The following is a 19,494-nucleotide window of genomic DNA, read 5'->3' as shown; positions in this document are numbered from 1 at the left end:
GGACACACAGCCGCCTGAACACACGCTCCTGCACACCTGCACAGCGACACACAGGCGCCTGAACACAAGCTCCCACACACCTGCACAGGGACACACAGGCGCCTGAACACAAGCTCCCGCACACATGCACAAGAACACACAGGCGCCTGAACACAAGCTCTCGCACACCTGCACAGGGACCACAGGCGCATGAACACACGCTCCCGCACACGTTCACAGGAACACACAGGTGCCTCAACACAAGCTCCCACACACCTGCACTGGAACACACAGGCGCATGAACACACACTCCCGCACACGTTCACAGGAACACACAGGCGCCTAAACACAAGCTCCTGCACACGTGCACAGGCCGCCACAGCTCACACACACACCTGGAAACGCTGCAGGATTCAGGGGAGGTGGAGACCACAGAGCGGGGAGTCAACTTTCTATGGCTGTTCTCCTTCAAGGTTGTGCTACAAGAGGGTGAGAAATCCAGAGAAATGTGGTTGGGATTCAAAGAAGCCAACAGGGTTTATGGACGTCTCAGGAGATTGGCGGGACAAGAACTGGAGTCTGGGTCAGCTAAACAACCAGAACCTGAGGGGCCAAGATCCCTGAGAGAGGGAAGGGGGAAGAAGGGTACAGTCTCTTTCAAGAGGAATTCGCTGAATTCCTGAGCTACCCAGGGCAAGAAGCTGGCCTCGAAGTAGCAAAATAGAGCTTTTGGCAAGCATGCTGTACTGAGAAAGCACAAACTGGACTTTGGGACAGACCAGGGGGCACTCAGGAAGCACTGCAGACTCCTAGTCACAACATCTGGAGGGCTGGGCCTTAGAGCACCGAGGATCAGAGGCAGCCAGAGCTTCCCCCTGCCACACAGCCACAGGCCGGCTCAGAACCACTCTGGAGAGGCCAGCCTGCACCCGCCCTGCCTTCCAGAGGACGGGGAGCCTCTCTGGAGAAGTACACGCTTCAGAGCAGGGATGGGCTTGGGCTGGCTCCTGCTCACAGCCACGTCGCTGAGACTGCTAACTTCCGAGGTGTGAATATTCCCACCATGGCCAATTTCAAGCTACCGAACGGCCTAACTGAATGTGGAGGTGGAAGAAATGTACGACATCATCTCAAGGTGGCACCAGTCAGTCATCAGGCAGATGTAAGTCAGAGCCACAGTGACTTCCACTTTACATCACCAGGACAGCAACAACAATAAAAACAGAAACACAAGTGAGGGCAAGGATGTGGAGGAATTCAACCTCCGTGCATTGCTGGGGAGAATGTAAAGTGGTACAGGCATTGTGAAAACAGTCTGGCATTCCTCAAAATGTTAAACACAGACCCCACAATTCTATTCCTAGGTATATACTCAAAAGAATTGAAAATGGGTATTCAAACAAAAATGTCTACATGAATCGTCACAGCAGCACCATTCACAACAGCCAAAGGGTGGAAACAACTCGAATGGCCATTGTGGATGAACGGATAATCAAACTGTGGTTCAGTCACGTACCGGAATATTCAGCCTTAAAGAGATGATACACTGGTATATGCCACAATGCAAATGAACCTCAAAACTATGCTAATTGAAAGAGGCCACACATAAAAGATCACACACATATTACATGTCTCCGTTTACAGGAAATATCCAGGACAGGTAAACCCACAGAGACAAAGCAGATGTGGTTGCCATGGGTTGGGCGAGGGGAAACAGGGTGCGACTGCAAATGGGCACAAAACAAGGTTCCTTTTGGGGCAGAGAAAATGTTTTGGAACCTGAGACAGGTGATGATTACACTACAGGTAAAGGTACTAAACGGCACGGAATTGTGTCCTTTAAAATGGTTTTATGTTATTTGAATTTCTTGCAATAAAAATGAAAGAAATGAGCTATCAAGAAATGAAAAGACACAGAAGAACCTAAAATGCATATTTCTAGGTGAAATAAACCAATCTGAAAAGGCCAATACTCTATAATTCCAATATATGACATTCTAGAAAGGGCAAAACTGTGTAGAAAGATCAGTAAGCACAGGCAGACGGAGAGGAAGAGTGGAAGCACAGAAGATTTTTAGGGCAGCGAAACTATTTCGTACGACACTGTAATAGCTGATACATGACATTATCCATTTGTCAAGATCCACAGAATGTACAACACAGAGAATGAGCCGTACTGTAAACTGTGGGCTTCGGTTAGGGTTAAATATATCAACGCGGGCTCATTAGTTGTGACAGACATAGCACAGGAAACTGTAAGAAGGGATGTGGGGGCTCTGCATTATCTGCTCAATTTTTCTGGAAATCCAGAATTGTTTGAAAAAATGAAGTCTATTAATGTAGGAAAGTGAAAGGGAAATAAATACCTTTCCAGACAAAAATTGAGAAAATCCATTGCTAGCAGACTTGCAGTAAAATAAATACTAAAGTAAGTTCTTCAGGCAGGAGGAAAATCATGCCAGACAAAACGTGTAACAGTAAGAAGGAAACAAAGACCAAGGGAGAGCACCTCTGTTCCTCGTCCCGATTACTCTCACAGATCAAAACTGTTTTAAAAATATACGTTCCTCGTCCCGATTACTCTCACAGATCAAAACTGTTTTAAAAATATACGTTCCTCGTCCCGATTACTCTCACAGATCAAAACTGTTTTAAAAATATATGTTCCTCGTCCCGATTACTCTCACAGATCTAAAACATTTAAAAACATACATTACTTGTCCCGATTACTCTCATATATGTAAAACATTTAAAAATATACCCCGGTCTGGCTGTCACCTCCTAACGTACTTAAGAATGCTAATAGTACATAAACTTAAAACCCAGAGAAGCTCCCACCGGCTAACAAGGTAGTGGGTCATTCACTTGCGTTGGTTTTGCTTTTCTGGGAACAGTAACCCGCCACCACCCTGGCATCTCTGGTGCCTTCCGCAAGCACAGGTTTTATGAGCTGGGCCCAGCTCTCAGGGCACTGAGTATGGCCAGGAGGGGACACCTGACTTCTACTGGGGTGACTGCAGAGTCTCTCAGACCTTAGCCCCTCCTCTGAAAAGCAGAAATGACATATACTTCTCTTGGGGTTGTAAAAATGACTAGATTAGATGGGGCCAAAATCCCCAGGGCCTCCTCTACTGCCATCAAGAGAGAGGAGCGAGCATAGAACGCACGGCAGTGCACAGACCTCACAGGTCAAGGGCTGCCTGTGCTCACCTCTGACATTAGCAGAACTTGTTTCCTTAACTTTAAAACAAAGGTGGCAGGTGAGCTGTGAGGTTTCAATGACTTCCATGTCAAGAGTTAGAACACAGCCTGCAATGAGTGCTAGGCACAGTCACCGTTTGTTTTCTCATGTGATTTCTGTTACACTCCTCCGAGTGCAGAGAGGCAGCCCTTGTGAAGCTATCCACACAGTCTTCCTCCTCTCGCTGGCCTGTCACCTGTCTCTCCAGCGAGGCGCCGGCTGCTGTTGGGCTGAGTCCTCTTGGAACTTCCTTGGGTTTCTTAAACCAACGTTAAGGACTGAAGTAATCTCCCACCCCAGCCCCAGCCTCAAACTACTGCTCCTATTGTTCCAGCATCATTTCTGCACCCTGGGGTTGTTGTTTACATTCCCAGCTCACTCATCTATCCACCTTCCTCCCCAAAGCTATTCCCCTGACATTCAGGTGCTCCCTCCCCTCATGCTTAGATCTGTGTCCCCAGTCCCTCTGGATATCCCTGCCGAATGTATCTTGCTAAACCCCCGTTTTAAAACTGGACACATCCCTCTAGTGGTATCTGGATGCTGCCCTGTGTCTAGGGATCAAGCCCAACTCTTCCAGTTGTGTAACCTACAGTGCTGCTTCCTGTGGTCATCTCAGTTCCCACAGTTCCTAACCCTTCTTCCCACTGCACAGCTCCTCCTCATCCCAGCTCTGAAAGAACACACCCTACCTCAGACACCAGGGCTACAGCCAGAAATGGAAAAAGACCTCAGTATTGAATCCAAGATGTGATCAATTATAAGCTGCACTATGTGCCACTGAGAGCACCGTCCGTTAACAATAACACACCCTTGTAAAATAAACCTGATTTCTGAGATGTCAAGGCACAGGGAAAGTGCTGGAACAGCCTTCCTGGCTCCTGAATACTCCAAGATACAGGGTAGTGTGGGAAGCTGAGTAACAGCCCTCAAAAGGTGGTCACGTCCTAATCTCTGGAATTTGTGAGTGTCACTTTACATGGTAAAAAGAACGTTGCAGATGTGATGAAGGATCTTCCGGGGAGGAGGATTATCCATAGACACCCTAAATGCCATCTCCAGGATCCTTAAAAAGGGAGGAAGTCCAGCCTGGGCAACACAGTGAGATTCCGTCTCTACAAAAAATTTTTAAAATTAGCGAATTCGCTCGGTGTGGTGGTACAGGCCTGTAGTCCCAGATACTCGAGAGGCTGAAGTGGAAGGGTTGCTTGAGTCCAGGAGGTCGAGACTGCAGTGAGCTATGATCACACAACTGCACTCCAGCCTGGGTGCAAACGGCTCACTGCAGCCTCAACCCTTGTCTAAGGAAAAGAAAGAAAAGAGGGAGGAACAGAGGTTTGACAAAACAGAAAGCAGAATGGCCCCATGAGGACGGAAGCAGCTGCTGGCTCTGAAGGGAGAAGAGCCTGCAGCCATGGACATGGAATGCGGCTGCCAAGCGAGAAAAGCAGGAAAAGCTTCTCCCCAGGAGCCTCCAGCCTGCACACCCTGCCCACCCCTTAGTTTTAGCCCAGAGGAACTGATTTCCGACTGCTGGCCTCCAGAATCGTTAAAAGGTAAGTGTGTTGTTTGAAGCCAAAAGTCGATGGCACTTTGCCACGGGCCCTAATGCATCAGCCATGTCGTCCTTTCCCGACTGCTCCAGCAATGACACTGACATCCACGGAGCATTTCTTCTAAAACTTTGCTTCACACATGGCACTATTCGTGAATAAGTAAAATCAATTCTTTCTACTAGTTACTGGATAAATTCCAAGATCTTTATATGTGTGGAAAAAATAAGTAGGAAGAGCATTGTTACTTTGTATTGGATTAAATTTGGGGTTTTGGTTTCAAAATTCCAGCACGCAGACATTAACGTAGACGGTGTTAACAAATTTTAGGTATGCACTTACTAGCCATTTAAAGATTTGTAGCACAAATGAAATGAAATAATGATCTCAGTAGGCAATTCACTTCTAATTGTGTATGAATATCAACACCAGCTTTATATAACATTTTACAAACTGGGTACAAAGTATAAACCAAAAACAAAATTCTAAGTTCCCAACTATCTGAACAGCTCCTCCTCTCTGCCAGGAGCTTTCCAAAGTTAACCTGTAAAACCACGTCAGGCCATGATGGGGGGTGGGGCCTCGGACACACCTCATTACCACCAACACGGACCTTAAGACTGACAGACTCTTTAAGTCTGACAGGAAACATTTACCATCTATTCTCTCTGAAGCCTGCTACCTGGAGGCTTCATCTGTACGATAAAACCTTGGTCTCCACAAGGTAATCCAGACATTGTTTTCTATTGATTCCAGGTCTCTAGATAGTAACTTAACCAACTGCCAATCAGAAAAAACTCTGAGTCCAGCTATGATCTGGAGCGTGCCCCACACTAACCCGCTTCCAGCTGTCCCACCTTTCTGAACCAATATACCCGCTTCCAGCTGTCCCACCTTTCTGAACCAACGTACCCCCTTCCAGCTGTCCCACCTTTCTGAACCAACGTACCCCCTTCCAGCTGTACCACCTTTCTGAACCAATATACCCGCTTCCAGCTGTACCATCTTTCTGAACCAACGTACCCTCTTCCAGCTGTCCCACCTTTCTGAACCAACGTACCCGCTTCCAGCTGTCCCACCTTTCTGAACCAACGTACCCCCTTCCAGCTGTACCACCTTTCTGAACCAATATACCCGCTTCCAGCTGTACCATCTTTCTGAACCAACGTACCCTCTTCCAGCTGTCCCACCTTTCTGAACCAACATACCCCCTTCCAGCTGTCCCACCTTTCTGAACCAACGTACCCTCTTCCCGCTGTCCCACCTTTCTGAACAAATGTGCAGCTTACATGCATTGACTGATGTCTTACGTATCCCTAAAACTTACAGGTCAACCGCCTTGGGCACAAGTCTTGAGACTATGTCACCAGCATCCTTTAACCCTGGCAAATAAAATACTAAATTAATTGAGACTTGTCTCAAATACTTTTGGTTTACAGATTAAACTAAATGCTTTAACAAATATGCAACAAAGTCTCATAAGAAAATGGAAGGTGAAAGTATCATTCAGATTAATAATTTTTAGCAATTTGATACTGGTTCTCGAAACGTGAGCAGCATAACCAAAAACTAGCATATAATATGTGTTCCAGTACAATATTTATGGCATGAAGCAAGTTAAATAATGTTCTCCTCCCACATCACTGGATGTATTTTCTACAGAGCCACCTTACTCTGGGAAACTTAAAACGTGTCAATTCCTCAGACATAAACAGAAGGAAACAAGTCCACATAGAATACACTAACCAGCACTTACTCACACAAGGAAGTTAATGAATATTTGAATAATTAAATGTTATATGCACAAAATGTAAAATTAACGATCATTATCTATGGCATCAGGGTGACTCCTGGAAGTGGAGTCAAGAAAGATCAGCCATGTCCTTGGAACAATATTTGTTTTAAGTAAGAAGATACACAGCAAATCAAGACAAGGAAGAGGAGTGACAACGTAGGCTCCTTGGATATTATTTTAGGGATATACAGAGAGGAAGAGAGAGAAAGTGAAATTTTAAGGCATACACACTTGCAAGTGTTAATAATAACAAAGCATCATGGTAGATAAATTCTTATCAACAGTGTAAACAAACCACAGTGGAACAGAAACAAAGAAAAACCCCGGGGCTCATCTGTTCCATTTCAGTAGCAGTGGGGGAGGGAGGTGGCAAAGGCCACACCAGGACTTGCCTGCAAGTGGAGCACTGGTCACAGCTGTGCATCTCCGGGCCTGTGACTCAGATGGCTGACCCGAGGACATGCCTCGCTGCCCGCCCATGTCCAGTGTGCTCACTGGCCTCTCCCCATTCCAACCTCACAGCCGCAGCACAGAGTCAGGCTCAACCCCCATCAAACCGAAGAGGAAACAAGGTTCTAAGAGTTGTGCCTGACTCACCCAAGGGCAGAGAGTTAGGAAGGGGTGGGTCTCAGGGCGCAACCCACACCCACCAGAGCCAGAGCCTGAGCCGTGGGCTCTGCGAGATGGTGGGAGTCTCAAAGCTAACCAGAGGCCAGTGGCCACACCTCAGCACACCCTACAGGGATGAAGGGCAGCCCACTCACACGGGCACTGGCCACATGACAGGTCACGTCCAGGCAAGGACACACCAGTTCAGCAAGTCATCACGGGAACCTCAAAGTAGCCATCACTCAATTGTGCTACACGAAACCACTGCAGTTAAAAATACTTGTAACTGTTAGCAAACTTTAATATACCAACACAGCACAGGGGAAGAAAAGCAATCCGAAGTTGTGACTCATTATGGAGGGAATGCTTTCTTCCAAAGGTTATTCAGATAAAAAGAGACAGGAATAAATCTTCTGTCTTTTAACATCATACCATGCAAAAACAAACACTGCCTTCCATGGCCAGACTTTTGCTTATACAATTATCATGTCAGTCTAATGAGTTCAAAAATAATTCATATATCCTAGACACAGATCTAATAAATAACTCAAGTAAATACGTTTTCGTAACTTAAAAAGAGCAGGAAATTAAATATCTCAAATTCTATTTTTATCGCTTCTCATTATATCATATCTCACAATCTAGTTTTTCAAATGTCTATCAGACATCATTTAAATAAAGTCTGGTAGTTCCACAAGACAGATGATATTGCAATAGTCAAAGTCATATTTCTGAAGAATAACATAATGTCCATAATATAGCACTTAAGAAAGGAGGATACTGTACACACACATATATATCCAAACATATCATTAAAAGATTAACAAAATCCACAAAATGTTGCTAACTGTTATCACCAGTTAGTAGAATTGTAGGTAACTTTTTTCTTCTTTATTCTTCTCCAAAGCTGCTTCTTCAATGAGTATACTTTCTTCTTTAAATCAGAAAAAATATGTTTTTGAAACCTGTCCAGCCATAAGAAATGAAGAAAAACACAACTGCATGTTCATTAAATATAGAAAGATAAAGGGGGACTTCACTGTGTAACTGAATAAATTTAAAAAAAGAATCAAATTCAGTTTCAATGACAATTTTACAAGTAATAAAGAAAGCATAATGAAAACCATCATATTAGTATTTCCACATCTGCCGTTGGTGTGGTTATCACTAATGCCAGTACGCAATCACCAGGCACAAAACTAAAGCTGTTATCCAAAAGGACACTGCTGCCACCATACACAAGTGGATACACAAGTGCACGTGGGATGCGCTTCTAACTTCGTATTGATACTTTCATCCAGTCACGGCCACAATCCATTAAACCCTATTCAATTTATACTTTTCTACCAACTACCATTATGGATGGTTTGGTATTATGAATGATCTTTTTCATATATTTTTTCCTGGATTTTAAAAAAAATGAACATGTATTACTTTTACTAGAAGAATGAGGGAGAGTCTAGAGAGATGTAAGGCAATGGATAAAACATTTCAGTTATAAGGAATAAGTTCAAGACATCTATTGTACAACACTAACTAGCCGGGCGCGGTGGCTCAAGCCTGTAATCCCAGCACTTTGGGAGGCCAAGACGGGCGGATCACGAGGTCAGGAGATCGAGACCATCCTGGCTAACACGGTGAAACCCCATCTCTACTAAAAATACAAAAAAACCCTAGCCGGGTGAGGTGGCGGGCGCCTGTAGTCCCAGCTACTTGGGAGGCTGAGGCAGGTGAATGGCGTAAACCTGGGAGGCGGAGCTTGCAGTGAGCTGAGATCCGGCCACTGCACTCCAGCCTGGGTGACAGAGCGAGACTCCGTCTCAAAAAAAAAAAAACAAAAAAAAAAAACACTAACTATAGTTAGCAACAATGTAATATATTCTTGAAAAAATCACTAAGAATAGATTTTCTAGTGTTCCACCACAAAAGAACGGTAAGCCCATGACATAATGCATTTGTTAATTAGCTCGATTTAGCACATTCTACAATGCATACATGTTTCAAAACATGTTGAACACAATAAAAATAATACTTTTATCAGTTAAAAAAATAACAACAGCCAGGTGCAGTGACTCACGCCTGTATTACCTCCCATGTCTTTGGGAAGTAGACCGGGACGATCGCTTGAGCCCAGGAGTTCAAGACCAGCCTGGGTACCATGGGGAGACCGCCCCTGCCTACAAAAAAATTTTAAAAATTAGCGAGATTAGTGGCACATGCCTGTAGTCCAAGCTACTGGGAGGCTGAGGTGGGAGGGGTGACTGAGCCAATAGGTTGAGGCTGCAGTGAGCCATGACTGTGCCACTGCACTCCAGTCTGGGCAACAGAGCAAGACCTTGTGTCAAAAATAAATAAATAAAAAGAATTGAAAAAAACCCACCAATTCATACTATGACTAATGCTAGGATTAAACAGATTTGTTGTGTTATTGCAAGCTAGTAAATTTCTGAGTTTAAGGCCTTGTCTCACATATATTTTGTGTCACTAGCACCTAGCATAGTACCTAGAACATAGCAAATGCCTAATAAATGTCCATAAATTCATCAAGACTCATTTTTAATCCTTACATATAAATTGGATTAGTTTCTTAAAATATGATCCAGGAAAAAATTCACAAAAATAAATAGTTTGCTTTAACAAACATTACAGAACTTTAAAAACAGTTAAGAAAAATAAATGAAGAAAAAAATCAGTGACAGGGAGAAAGACTCTGGAAAAACCTCTGTAAATAAAAGATGCTTTATGGAAAAATGATCCCATGCAAAAGACAACTACCAGCATATTCACCATCTGTGTAAGAACTATGCCCCACCCAATTCCAAAACAACAGAAGGTGACTCAGTGTTCAAGACACAATAAGATCATTGAGAGTAAAAGAAGATCGTCTGTTTGAAGAAAAGTGCGACAGGTACTCCCAGCTGTTACAGCAGTACAGGGCCCAACAATCCAGCAATCATTTTGGCTGTGAGTTTTCTGGTAGCTACAGCAAGAATAGAAGTATACTGCATTGCACAGTAGCTTTCCTTTTCTGATTTCACAAGCTTAGATCTGAAGACATCACTACTTTCACCCCATCATGTCCAAACTGTCTGAAAAGTACGACAGTAATCACGCCCACATCCCTGCACCCTGTAAATCAGAACTGCCCTGAAGGCCTGGGCCAGGCATCCAGAAGGAGCACTTGTACTCCTCACCCGTGGGGACCTGGGCTGGGGTCTAGTGGGACCACTTCCATTCCTCACTGCTGGGCCCAGAGTAAGTCCCAAGCTGAGCGCAGCCTTCTACCAGGTGGAGGAGTTACAACCCTATCAGAACTTCTGTGGAGTTCCCTCCAGATAAGACGGCCCAGAAATCCACCTTTGCAACTGTCCTCCACACGCTCGTACCGTTGCCACTGAACAGAAGGCCCCATACCCTTCAATAAGAATAAAATCTCTTCCCTAACATGTCCGTAAGTTTATAACACACCCCCTTACTTACCATCAAGCCCTCCCTGTTCCTTTCTTCTGAACCACCGTGACGGGGCACCATCATCACAGCCGCCTCCCAGGTGCTATTCTAACTACTCTGAGAAGAGTCTAAATATGAAGACAGGATGACTTCTTACACTTTTGTTGGCATAACACTCTGCATACAGTGGGTCCTTACATCTCTAAATGAAGAAATAAAATTCCTCCGAGACAGAATTGTCATGAAAACTAAAAAAGATAATGACTTGCCAAACCACAACAAAATGCAAGAGACCACAAAAGACCACAACGTATTATATAATACATGATAAAATTATGTTCTGATAGAATATACCTAGTATAAAACAAACCAATCCATAAGCTAAACTACTCAAACATAGGTGGTGAATATATACTGATACCTTGAATCACAGTTAAGAGTTTGGCATAACTCACAGAAACACAGATTTAAGTTTTTCATATTTTTGAAACATGATTTCTATTGTTATGCAATTAAAATTAATATTTGTTTAAGCCAATATAGTATAGTATCAGTGTTTAAAGGACTATTATAGGCCAGATGTGGTGGCTCACACCTGTAATCAGAGCACTTCGGAAGTGCTGAGATGGGAGGATCACTTGAGCCCAGGAGTTTGAGACCAGCCTGGACAACAAAGCAAGACCTTGGCTCTACTACAAGTATTAAAAAATGTTCAAATAAGTTTATAAAATTTAAAAATAAATAAAAATAAAGTAATATTAGAACTGGGTACAATGGTTCACACCTGTAGTCCCAGCTACTCAGGAGGCTGAGGCAGGAGGATCCCTCAAGCCTAGGAGTTCGAGGCCAGCCTGGGTAACACAGTGAGACCCCAGCTCAAAAAGTAAATAAAGTAGTATTAGGTTTAAGTTAAAAACATTTACCTAGTTAAAAACATTTACTGTACTCCAGCCTGGGCAACAGAGCGAGACTCCATCTCAAAAAAATAAAATAAAAATAGACACGGGATTTTTTTTTTTTTTTTAAAGAGATGGAGTGTCTCTCTGTCACCCAGGCTGGAGTGCAGTGGTGCAATCTCAGCTCACTGCAAGCTCCGCTTCCCAGGTTCCCGCCATTCTCCTGCCTCAGCCTCCCGAGTAGCTGGGATTACAGGTACCCGCCACCATGCCCGGCTAGTTTTTTGTATTTTTAGTAGAGACGGGGTTTCACCGTGTTAGCCAGGATGGTCTCCATCTCCTGACCTCGTGATCCACCGGCCTCGGCCTCCCAAAGTGCTGGGATTACAGGCGTGAGCCACCGCGCCCAACCCCTGATGTCTATATTTTTTTAACAGTGCTATTGAGATATAATTAACATACTAGTCAATTCACTCATTTAAAGTATACAATTTGATGGTTTTTAGTATATTCACCACGCCTACTTCAAGGTTAAAGGCTGTGACCAATGAGGAAATCACGAAAGCCCACAAGAAAGATCGCAGGTTCACCAGGTCTAACAATAACACTGTTCCACAGCTGATCTTCACAGGACGGAAATTTACATGTATGAATACATACTTACAAAATATATTATAAGTGTATATATTCATATAAAGTATTTATATGTCAGTCCTAGCTCCATATCCTCCCATCCTTAAATGTAGAATGATAATACTAATCTTAATAGAAGTTTTACTAAATCCACAACATACAGGCTGATGGATGCAAATATCCTAAATTTAAATCTATTTTTTAGCTTAAACTAAAAGCCAGATATTTACTGCTTTAATTTTAGCCATCTTGGGGCATTAATGTTCTAACTGAATGAGGCTCTCAGACCACAGAACTGAAGCAACACAACGGTCACATCCTTTCCCTTCTGTGTCGCAGCCGCAGTGTGGGTGTAAACAAGAAACCCCAGGCAGCACCCCCATCCTATCTGCAGCACGACGAGGACTCAACACTTCTTCAACCACATGATCGCTTGGATTCAGGTACTAAAGCAGCACTTGTTTAAAATAGCGAAGTTGTGGCTCCTGAATTAGCTATGCCAACTATTTTCAGTTACAAGTCTTCACAACATTTTATTAAAGTATTAAGTGAAGATTAACACAAAGAATAAAAATATAAATATTTGCCCTTTCTTTACATAAGACCACAGTGCATTATTTTCTTTTGTTCATCTGGTTCGCAGACTACACATACCATATTTTGGCTAGAGTTAAATTTTCCTGAACTTCCCAGAAGGGCAATGGGAAGAAAGCTCTCCCCAGAGAAAGCTCGTATACGAAAGTACAGAACAACATAACCAAGAAAGCTAATATGCTTTAATTCTCAATAATCCAAGTATGAGGTGATAAAAGACCGACTGTCAGAACAGTTGAGTAGTATTATCCATGACAGTATTATCCATGGCAGCCACAGAATCAGCATTTAGTGGCAATAGTAAAAGCAGGATAGAGTCAGACTTTATCCTATCAAGATCTAATATTTTCAAATAAATAAAAATAGCAATGAAAAATTGCCCTTATTCATCTCTATGAAAACTCTTCAAGCATCTTCCTCACAGTCCTGAGCATGGTGGCATGCACCTGTAATCCCAGCTACTTGGGAGGCTCACATAGGTGGTTTACTTGAGTCTAAGAGTTCAAGACCAGCCTGGGTAACACAGCAAGAACTTCCTCTCTTTAAAAAATAAAAAAGGCTGGACGCGGTGATTCACACCTGTAATCTCAGCACTTTGGGAGGCCGAGGCTGGTGGATCACCTGAGGTCAAGAGTTTGAGACCAGCCTGACCAACATGGTGAAACCCTGTCTTTACTAAAAACACAAAAATTAGCCAGACGTGGTGATGGGCACCTGTACTCCCAGCTACTTGGGAGGCTGAGGCAGGAGAGGTTGTGGTGAGCCGAGACCATGCCACTGCCCTCCATCCTGGGCAACAGATTGAGACTCCATCTCAAAAATAAATAAATAAATAAATAAAATAATAAATAAATAAATAAATCTTCTCTTCTCCACCCAGAGTAGTCTAATTTTCCAGGGCCCATTAACACTGGGTAGACATTTAAACAACAAAAAGCCCTGTCCTCAATTCATCCAGCCTGCCAAGTCTTTCCCCTAAACAGTTGGAACATAACTGTTTATGGGAAAATAAGTGAAGAAAAATAACACTTTATTTTAAAGCTGTAGGACCAAACTTACAGAATTATCACAGTTAAGTGAAAGCCATTTTTCACATCCTAATAGCCTAAATCAGGAAGAGTATATATTTTTTCTCAAAGTATTAACACTCTTTATCTCGTTTCCATATCCAGTTTCAGTTTCTACTCAGTAAGAAGAAGAAAAGCTGCCAGTGAATATATACAAAAGTGAAGTGAGGAAATCAGTATCTCATTAATTCATGTTTTCCTATGTTTCCACTCTGCTATGAATTAATGGTTGTCAACGACATACTATGAAAACGAGTACAGTCTTTGGGATATACAAATATATCTTGTTCAAGGCAAAATATCAGCCCAAAGTTCAGAAACCCCAAGAATCAATGTATGTATGGTAAAAATCAAAGTACTAGTAATATTGGCCAGGCATGGTGGCTCACACCCGTAATCCCAGCACTTCAGGAAGTCTAAGTGGGAGGATCCCTTGAGGCCAAAAGTTTGAGAACAGCCTGGACAACATGGTAAGAACTCATCTCTAGAAAAATAAAAACAAAAACAAACCCAAAGTGCAGGTAATATTGAAATCTTAACTTTTCTTATTCGTAGTTTCTTCTATTATTGATGTGCTTTGACCTCCCCCCTCAAAACCCCTGCCACACAGCAGAATTTCAGGCACATTTCGAGACCATGTAACCTGCTGGTTTTATGATGAAAACAAAGTATATTATACTTTTAATAAATATCGTAAAATAGATACATAAGTATACTTTAAAAGATATTTTTAAAATCTCTCTAAAACTGTGAACACAATCACTGTCAAGTTTCATGTGAATCCTTCAAGAAATGTCTTAAGCAACCTAGGCATATTGAAGTCTGTATGTGTGGGATTATGAGCTCAGGTACAAATTTGGAATCACAAGTAAAACATTCTGGAGAAAAAAAAAAAAAAAAAAAAAAAAAACGAAAAAGAAAACATTCTGGAGAAAATATAAATTCTTCATGAGGTGAACACCATGGTTCATCAGTTTAAGTCACACAGATTAAAAACTCAAAAAGAATCTTTGGCTAAATTACATTTGTATTCTGTTTTTTTCTTATGTTTTTTTGGGACGGAGTCTCGCTGTCGCCCAGGCTGGAGTGCAGTCGCTGGATCTCAGCTCACTGCAAGCTCCGCCTCCCAGGTTCACACCATTCTCCTGCCTCAGCCTCCTGAGTAGCTGGGACTACAGGCACCCACCACCTCGCCCAGCTAGTTTTTTGTATTTTTTAGTAGAGACGGGGTTTCACCGTGTTCGCCAGGATGATCTCGATCTCCTGACCTCGTGATCCGCCCGTCTCGGCCTCCCAAAGTGCTGGAATTACAGACTTGAGCCACTGCACCCGGCCTGTATTCTGTTTTTTTCCTAAAAAAAAGGAATTTCAGGCTAGGCACGGTAGCTCACGCCTGTAATCCTAGCACTTTAGGAGGCCGAGGCAGGCGGATCACGACGTCAAGAGATCGAGACCATCCTGGCCAACATGGTGCAAACTCGTCTCTACTAAAAATACAAAAATTAGCTGGGCGTGGTGGTGCATGCCTGTAATCCCAGCTACTCGGGAGTCTGAGGCAGGAGAATGGCTTGAACCCGGGACGCCGAGGTTGCAGTGAGTTGAGATCGTGCCACTGCACTCCAGCCTGGCGACAGAGCAAGACTCCGTCTCCAAAAAATAAAAATAAAATAAAAGAATTTCAGTTCTTCAATATGGCAGCAATTGCATCTGTTTATTTATCACAAGAAAACAGTCTGTGTGGCCAGGTGCGGTGGGTCACGTCTGTAATCCCAGCACTCTGGGAGGCCAAGGCAGGCGGATCACCAGGTCAGGAGTTCGAGACCAGCCTGGCCAACATGGTGAAATCCTGTTTCTACTAAAAATACAAAAATTAGCTGGGCGTGGTGGCGCGCCTGTAATCCCAGCTACTCGGGAGGCTGAGGCAGGAGAATCGTTTGAACCCTGGAAGCGGAGGTTGCAGTGAGCCAAGATCATGCCATTGAATTCCAGCCTGGGGGACAGGGAGAGACTCTATCTTAAAAAAAAAGAAAAGAAAAGAAAATCTGTGTTTCACAAAGATTTTTAACAAGCGAATTTGATATTGGCCAATAACCAAGTTCTATGAAAGTCAGCATCATCACTTCCTGCAAATTTCAGCATTGATTACGTTGCTGTTTTGGTAATGGATGGTAATGGACTCTATTTTTAGCTACTTTTTAATATTATGCATCGTAGTGTAATATAGACACAAAATGTCACTTTAAAGTCCTTTTCCATTTCCAAAGTGCACCTCTTCTTAAGTTTTTCCCACCTCGGTTCCTCTAACTTCCCGTTTTCTACACGACCCTCGATTTTTCCCACTGCTAGCAAAAAGCTGTACCATGCCAGTTACCTTGGTTCTCCAAATACGACTGTACCTCATGCTCACCACGCATCGGTAGAACTGTGTATTCCCAAGTCCCTTACATTATATTCTTACTTCAGTTGCAATCTGTCGTCACAAAGTAGCATCTACTATCTTCTTGTCCTGGGCACGCCTCCTTTCTAATTCTTGTTTGCCATCTGTGTCATGCTTTACTTCTCACTGGAAACAGGGACCTTTTCTCCTCTAAGGGAAAATGACCCTTCCGAAACCCACTGCTGGCCACCTTCACCCCAAAGTTTACATTAAGCCTAATGGAAGCATCATTAAAATCCTCTTTCTTGCAGTGTGAAACTGTGACGCCAAGTCATGGCTAAGAAAGAATTAGGGAACGACCAGAAAAAGATATGAAGCCAACTCTTCGTGTCTATAGTCCATAAATATATGAGGTAAAGAACTGCCAGAGTTAAAAATGAAATAACATTATGACTCTTGCTATTGCTGCAACTCTTCCAAAACTTCGTGCCACACACACACATTCACACTGGATTCAGGTCGACCCCATATAAAAATGCTCAGTCTCACAATTATACTTGCAAAAAAGTGAAACAATCTTTCAATTATCTAATATCTCCACATCTTTCGGGAGATACTCATTGCCCTTTAAATGCGTCAGAAACAACCAAGACATGAGTGAGTCCTCTCCGGGTAGAAGAAAAAGTTAACTTCTCCCCCACCAGCTGTCATTACATTTTTTTTTAAACCGAGAGCAGGAAAAGCTGAAGCCACCTGGAGCATTTCCAGGCCGGCAGGGCGTTGGGAAGGAGCACGAGAATCGCGCTGGGCGCTCTGAGAGCCGAACCGGCCGCTCAGGCCCCTAAGGAGACCCCGCGGGCGGCACCAGAAGGAAGGGCGCGTTCCTGCAGCGCCGCGGCCGAAGAGGGGGCGCCACGCCCGGTACCTGCCGCTGGCGCTCGGGGTCCGCAGGCCGGGGGAGGGCAGCGGGCTTTGTGAGGAGGAGTCTCCAGGAAGCCGCGCGGGACAGCGAGGGCAGACGCGCCCCGGACCCGGAGCCTGGGCGGGCGGGGAAGCGGAGACGGGGGACGCCCGACTCGGAGGGCGGGAAGGCACGGAGCACTCAGGACTCGGGCGGGAGCGGAGGGCGGCGGCCCCAGGCGGACAGGTTGGCAGGGAGTGGGCCGGAGGCTGGGGCGGGGCTGGGGTCTGCACTCGCCCGAGTGGGCAGGTCGCGGGCAGGGGAGCGCCTGCGTGGACACGCTGGGAGTCGGGGCTGGGGGTCGGGGCGGGGCGGTGTCTGCAGTCACCTAGGCTGGCAGGTCGCAGGAACAGCGCCGGGGGTCGGGGCTGGGGTCTGCAGTCGCCCAGGCGGGAGGGGAGCGCCTGCCTGGACCGGGGTGGGTGGGGGACTACGAAGGCGGGAGTCGGGGCGGGGCTGGGGTCTGCACTCGCCCAGGCGGCAGGTCGCGGGAAGGGGAGCGCCTGCCTGGACGAGGAGGGATCGGGACCGGGGGCCGGGGGTCGGGGCGGGCAGGGGTCTGCACTCACCCAGGCGGGCAGGTCGCAGGCGCGCACCCCCAGGCGCACGGCGCGCTCCTCGTCCTCCAGCAGCGCCAGCGCGCGGCACAGGCGCAGGGCCTTGAGGCCGCGGCTGCGGCGGCACCAGGCGAGCAGGGCGAGCGCCAGCAGCACCCAGCTGAAGCTGAGCCCCAGGTAGCCCAGCGCGTACACGGGCAGCAGCAGCGCGAAGCTCGGCGCCAGCTGCGCCAGCAGCCCGGGCAGCTCCAAGCTCAGCACGCCCCCGGGGTTCTCAGGCGCCGCGCGGCCCCCAGCCCCGCCGGCGCCCGCCTCCGGGCCCTCGCCCCGGGCGCCGCTCATCGCCCCGCCGTGCCGCGCTGCCCTCCCGGCCGAGGCGGGCTGGGTGCTCGCGCTAATCCCAGGCGGCTCAGCCCCGCGCCAGCGCCCCTCTGAGGGGACGCGGCTCCGCCGCACGCCCGCCTCTTCCCGGGACGGCGACGTCATCACGCGGGGCGGGAGCGGCGTGGGCCTGAGGCTGGCACGTCACCGGGAGTGGGCGGGGTGGATGTGACGTCATCGCGCGAGGCGGGCCGTGGGCCGGGTCGACGACTACTGGAGTGGGCGGGGCAGGCGCACGACGTCATCACGCGGGGCGCTGTGTCTCGGCTGGCGGGAGTCGGGACCAGGAAGGAGAATGCTCGTTGCGTGGGTCGGGAGCACCTGCGTCCTCTCCGAGCCCCAGCCCCACAGGGCACCCTCCCCGCTCGCCGGTGGCCTCGGAGCCCGCGGGCGGTTCTGGCGCGGCGTGGCGCCGCGGCGTGGGACTCCCGAGGCGGCTTCCGGGTGCGTGGCTGCGCTCTTCGAGGCGCGGGAAGTTGCAGTTGTCAAACCCGAAGACTGACCGCCGCTGGGAGCTGCTGGCAGGCGTCGGGGTGCGCGGCCGCTGAGCGCATCCGGGGTGGGGGGGGATGAGAGGGCGGCGGCCCTGTTTGCGGTAACTCCCCGGCCACGACGACCGGTGACGAGGGCGCCCGCCGGAGGTCAGACGGGCGTTGCTGGCGGGAGTCCTCCAGTATTTTTTCGGTGTGAGGTTGCGTAGCCAGTGTGCAAGGTTGTGGCTTTTGCTCAGTCTCTCGGGATGGTCTTGTTATCCGGCATTCCGGCGGGAGAACGCTGCCTCTGGGGCCCTTCCCACCCTGCTTGTCAGGGTTTTAAACACGAACGACTCCGTTGTGAGCCTGACAACTCTCACACAGTTCTGTTGGCCTTAAGATGCCTTTAATCCCAAAAACCCTCCCTGAGGGGTATGGTAGTGCCGGGCAAAGACCTCCGCAAGCGCCCAGGGGACGCTGTTGACACCCGGGAACTCACCCCGGGCACCACGCGGCATCGCCAAAGGTGTTAATATTGTGGCCAACTATTAATAGCTGTTTCAGACGACTAATTTTGGGCCTTGCTGTGATTCCTGAGATCATTTTTCAGTTAACTCAAAAACACGACTATTGATCACTTTATTTTCCAGTGAATTCAATCGAGATAATTATATTTGTTTTGAAATCTCTTTCAGGGAAACTTCAAGCCAAACAGTAGCAAAGAACATCCTACTTGACTGTTTTTGAGCATATTCAGTGAATTCCAAGGAAATTTTTAGTGAATTTGTAACAGAGTAGGGCACTGGCAGGTACTGAATGAGTAAACAAATGCCCAGAAGAAGCAGGGTCACCTTTCCATGGGAATCTCTCTCCCCTCATTCCTGTGTCTGCAAAATTTTGTGTGCATACGTATGTGGAGATTATGTCA

General features: G+C 46.3%; 1 protein-coding gene across 2 annotated transcripts in view; it reads right to left on the bottom strand.

Moving 5' to 3' along the window:
- Positions 1-18,226, bottom strand: part of LOC119623816 (olfactory receptor 2V1) — a 70,699-nt gene extending 52,473 nt beyond the window's left edge. The window contains exon 1 of one of the 2 annotated variants that reach the window (XM_073014347.1): positions 17,725-18,226. In XM_073014347.1, the coding sequence (XP_072870448.1) occupies positions 17,725-18,198 (474 nt within the window). In that variant the 5' untranslated portion in view covers positions 18,199-18,226. Of the gene's footprint in view, positions 1-6,960; positions 8,753-17,724 lie in introns of those variants that run through there. The other variant, XM_073014348.1, reaches the window with a different exon arrangement.
- Positions 18,227-19,494: the final 1,268 nt, after the last annotated feature.

The sequence above is a fragment of the Chlorocebus sabaeus genome, unplaced genomic scaffold (assembly GCF_047675955.1).
Source record: "Chlorocebus sabaeus isolate Y175 unplaced genomic scaffold, mChlSab1.0.hap1 unalloc_scaffold_95, whole genome shotgun sequence".
In the NCBI taxonomy this organism is placed as follows: Eukaryota; Metazoa; Chordata; class Mammalia; order Primates; family Cercopithecidae; genus Chlorocebus; species Chlorocebus sabaeus.
This window is presented reverse-complemented; position numbering and strand designations above follow the sequence as displayed.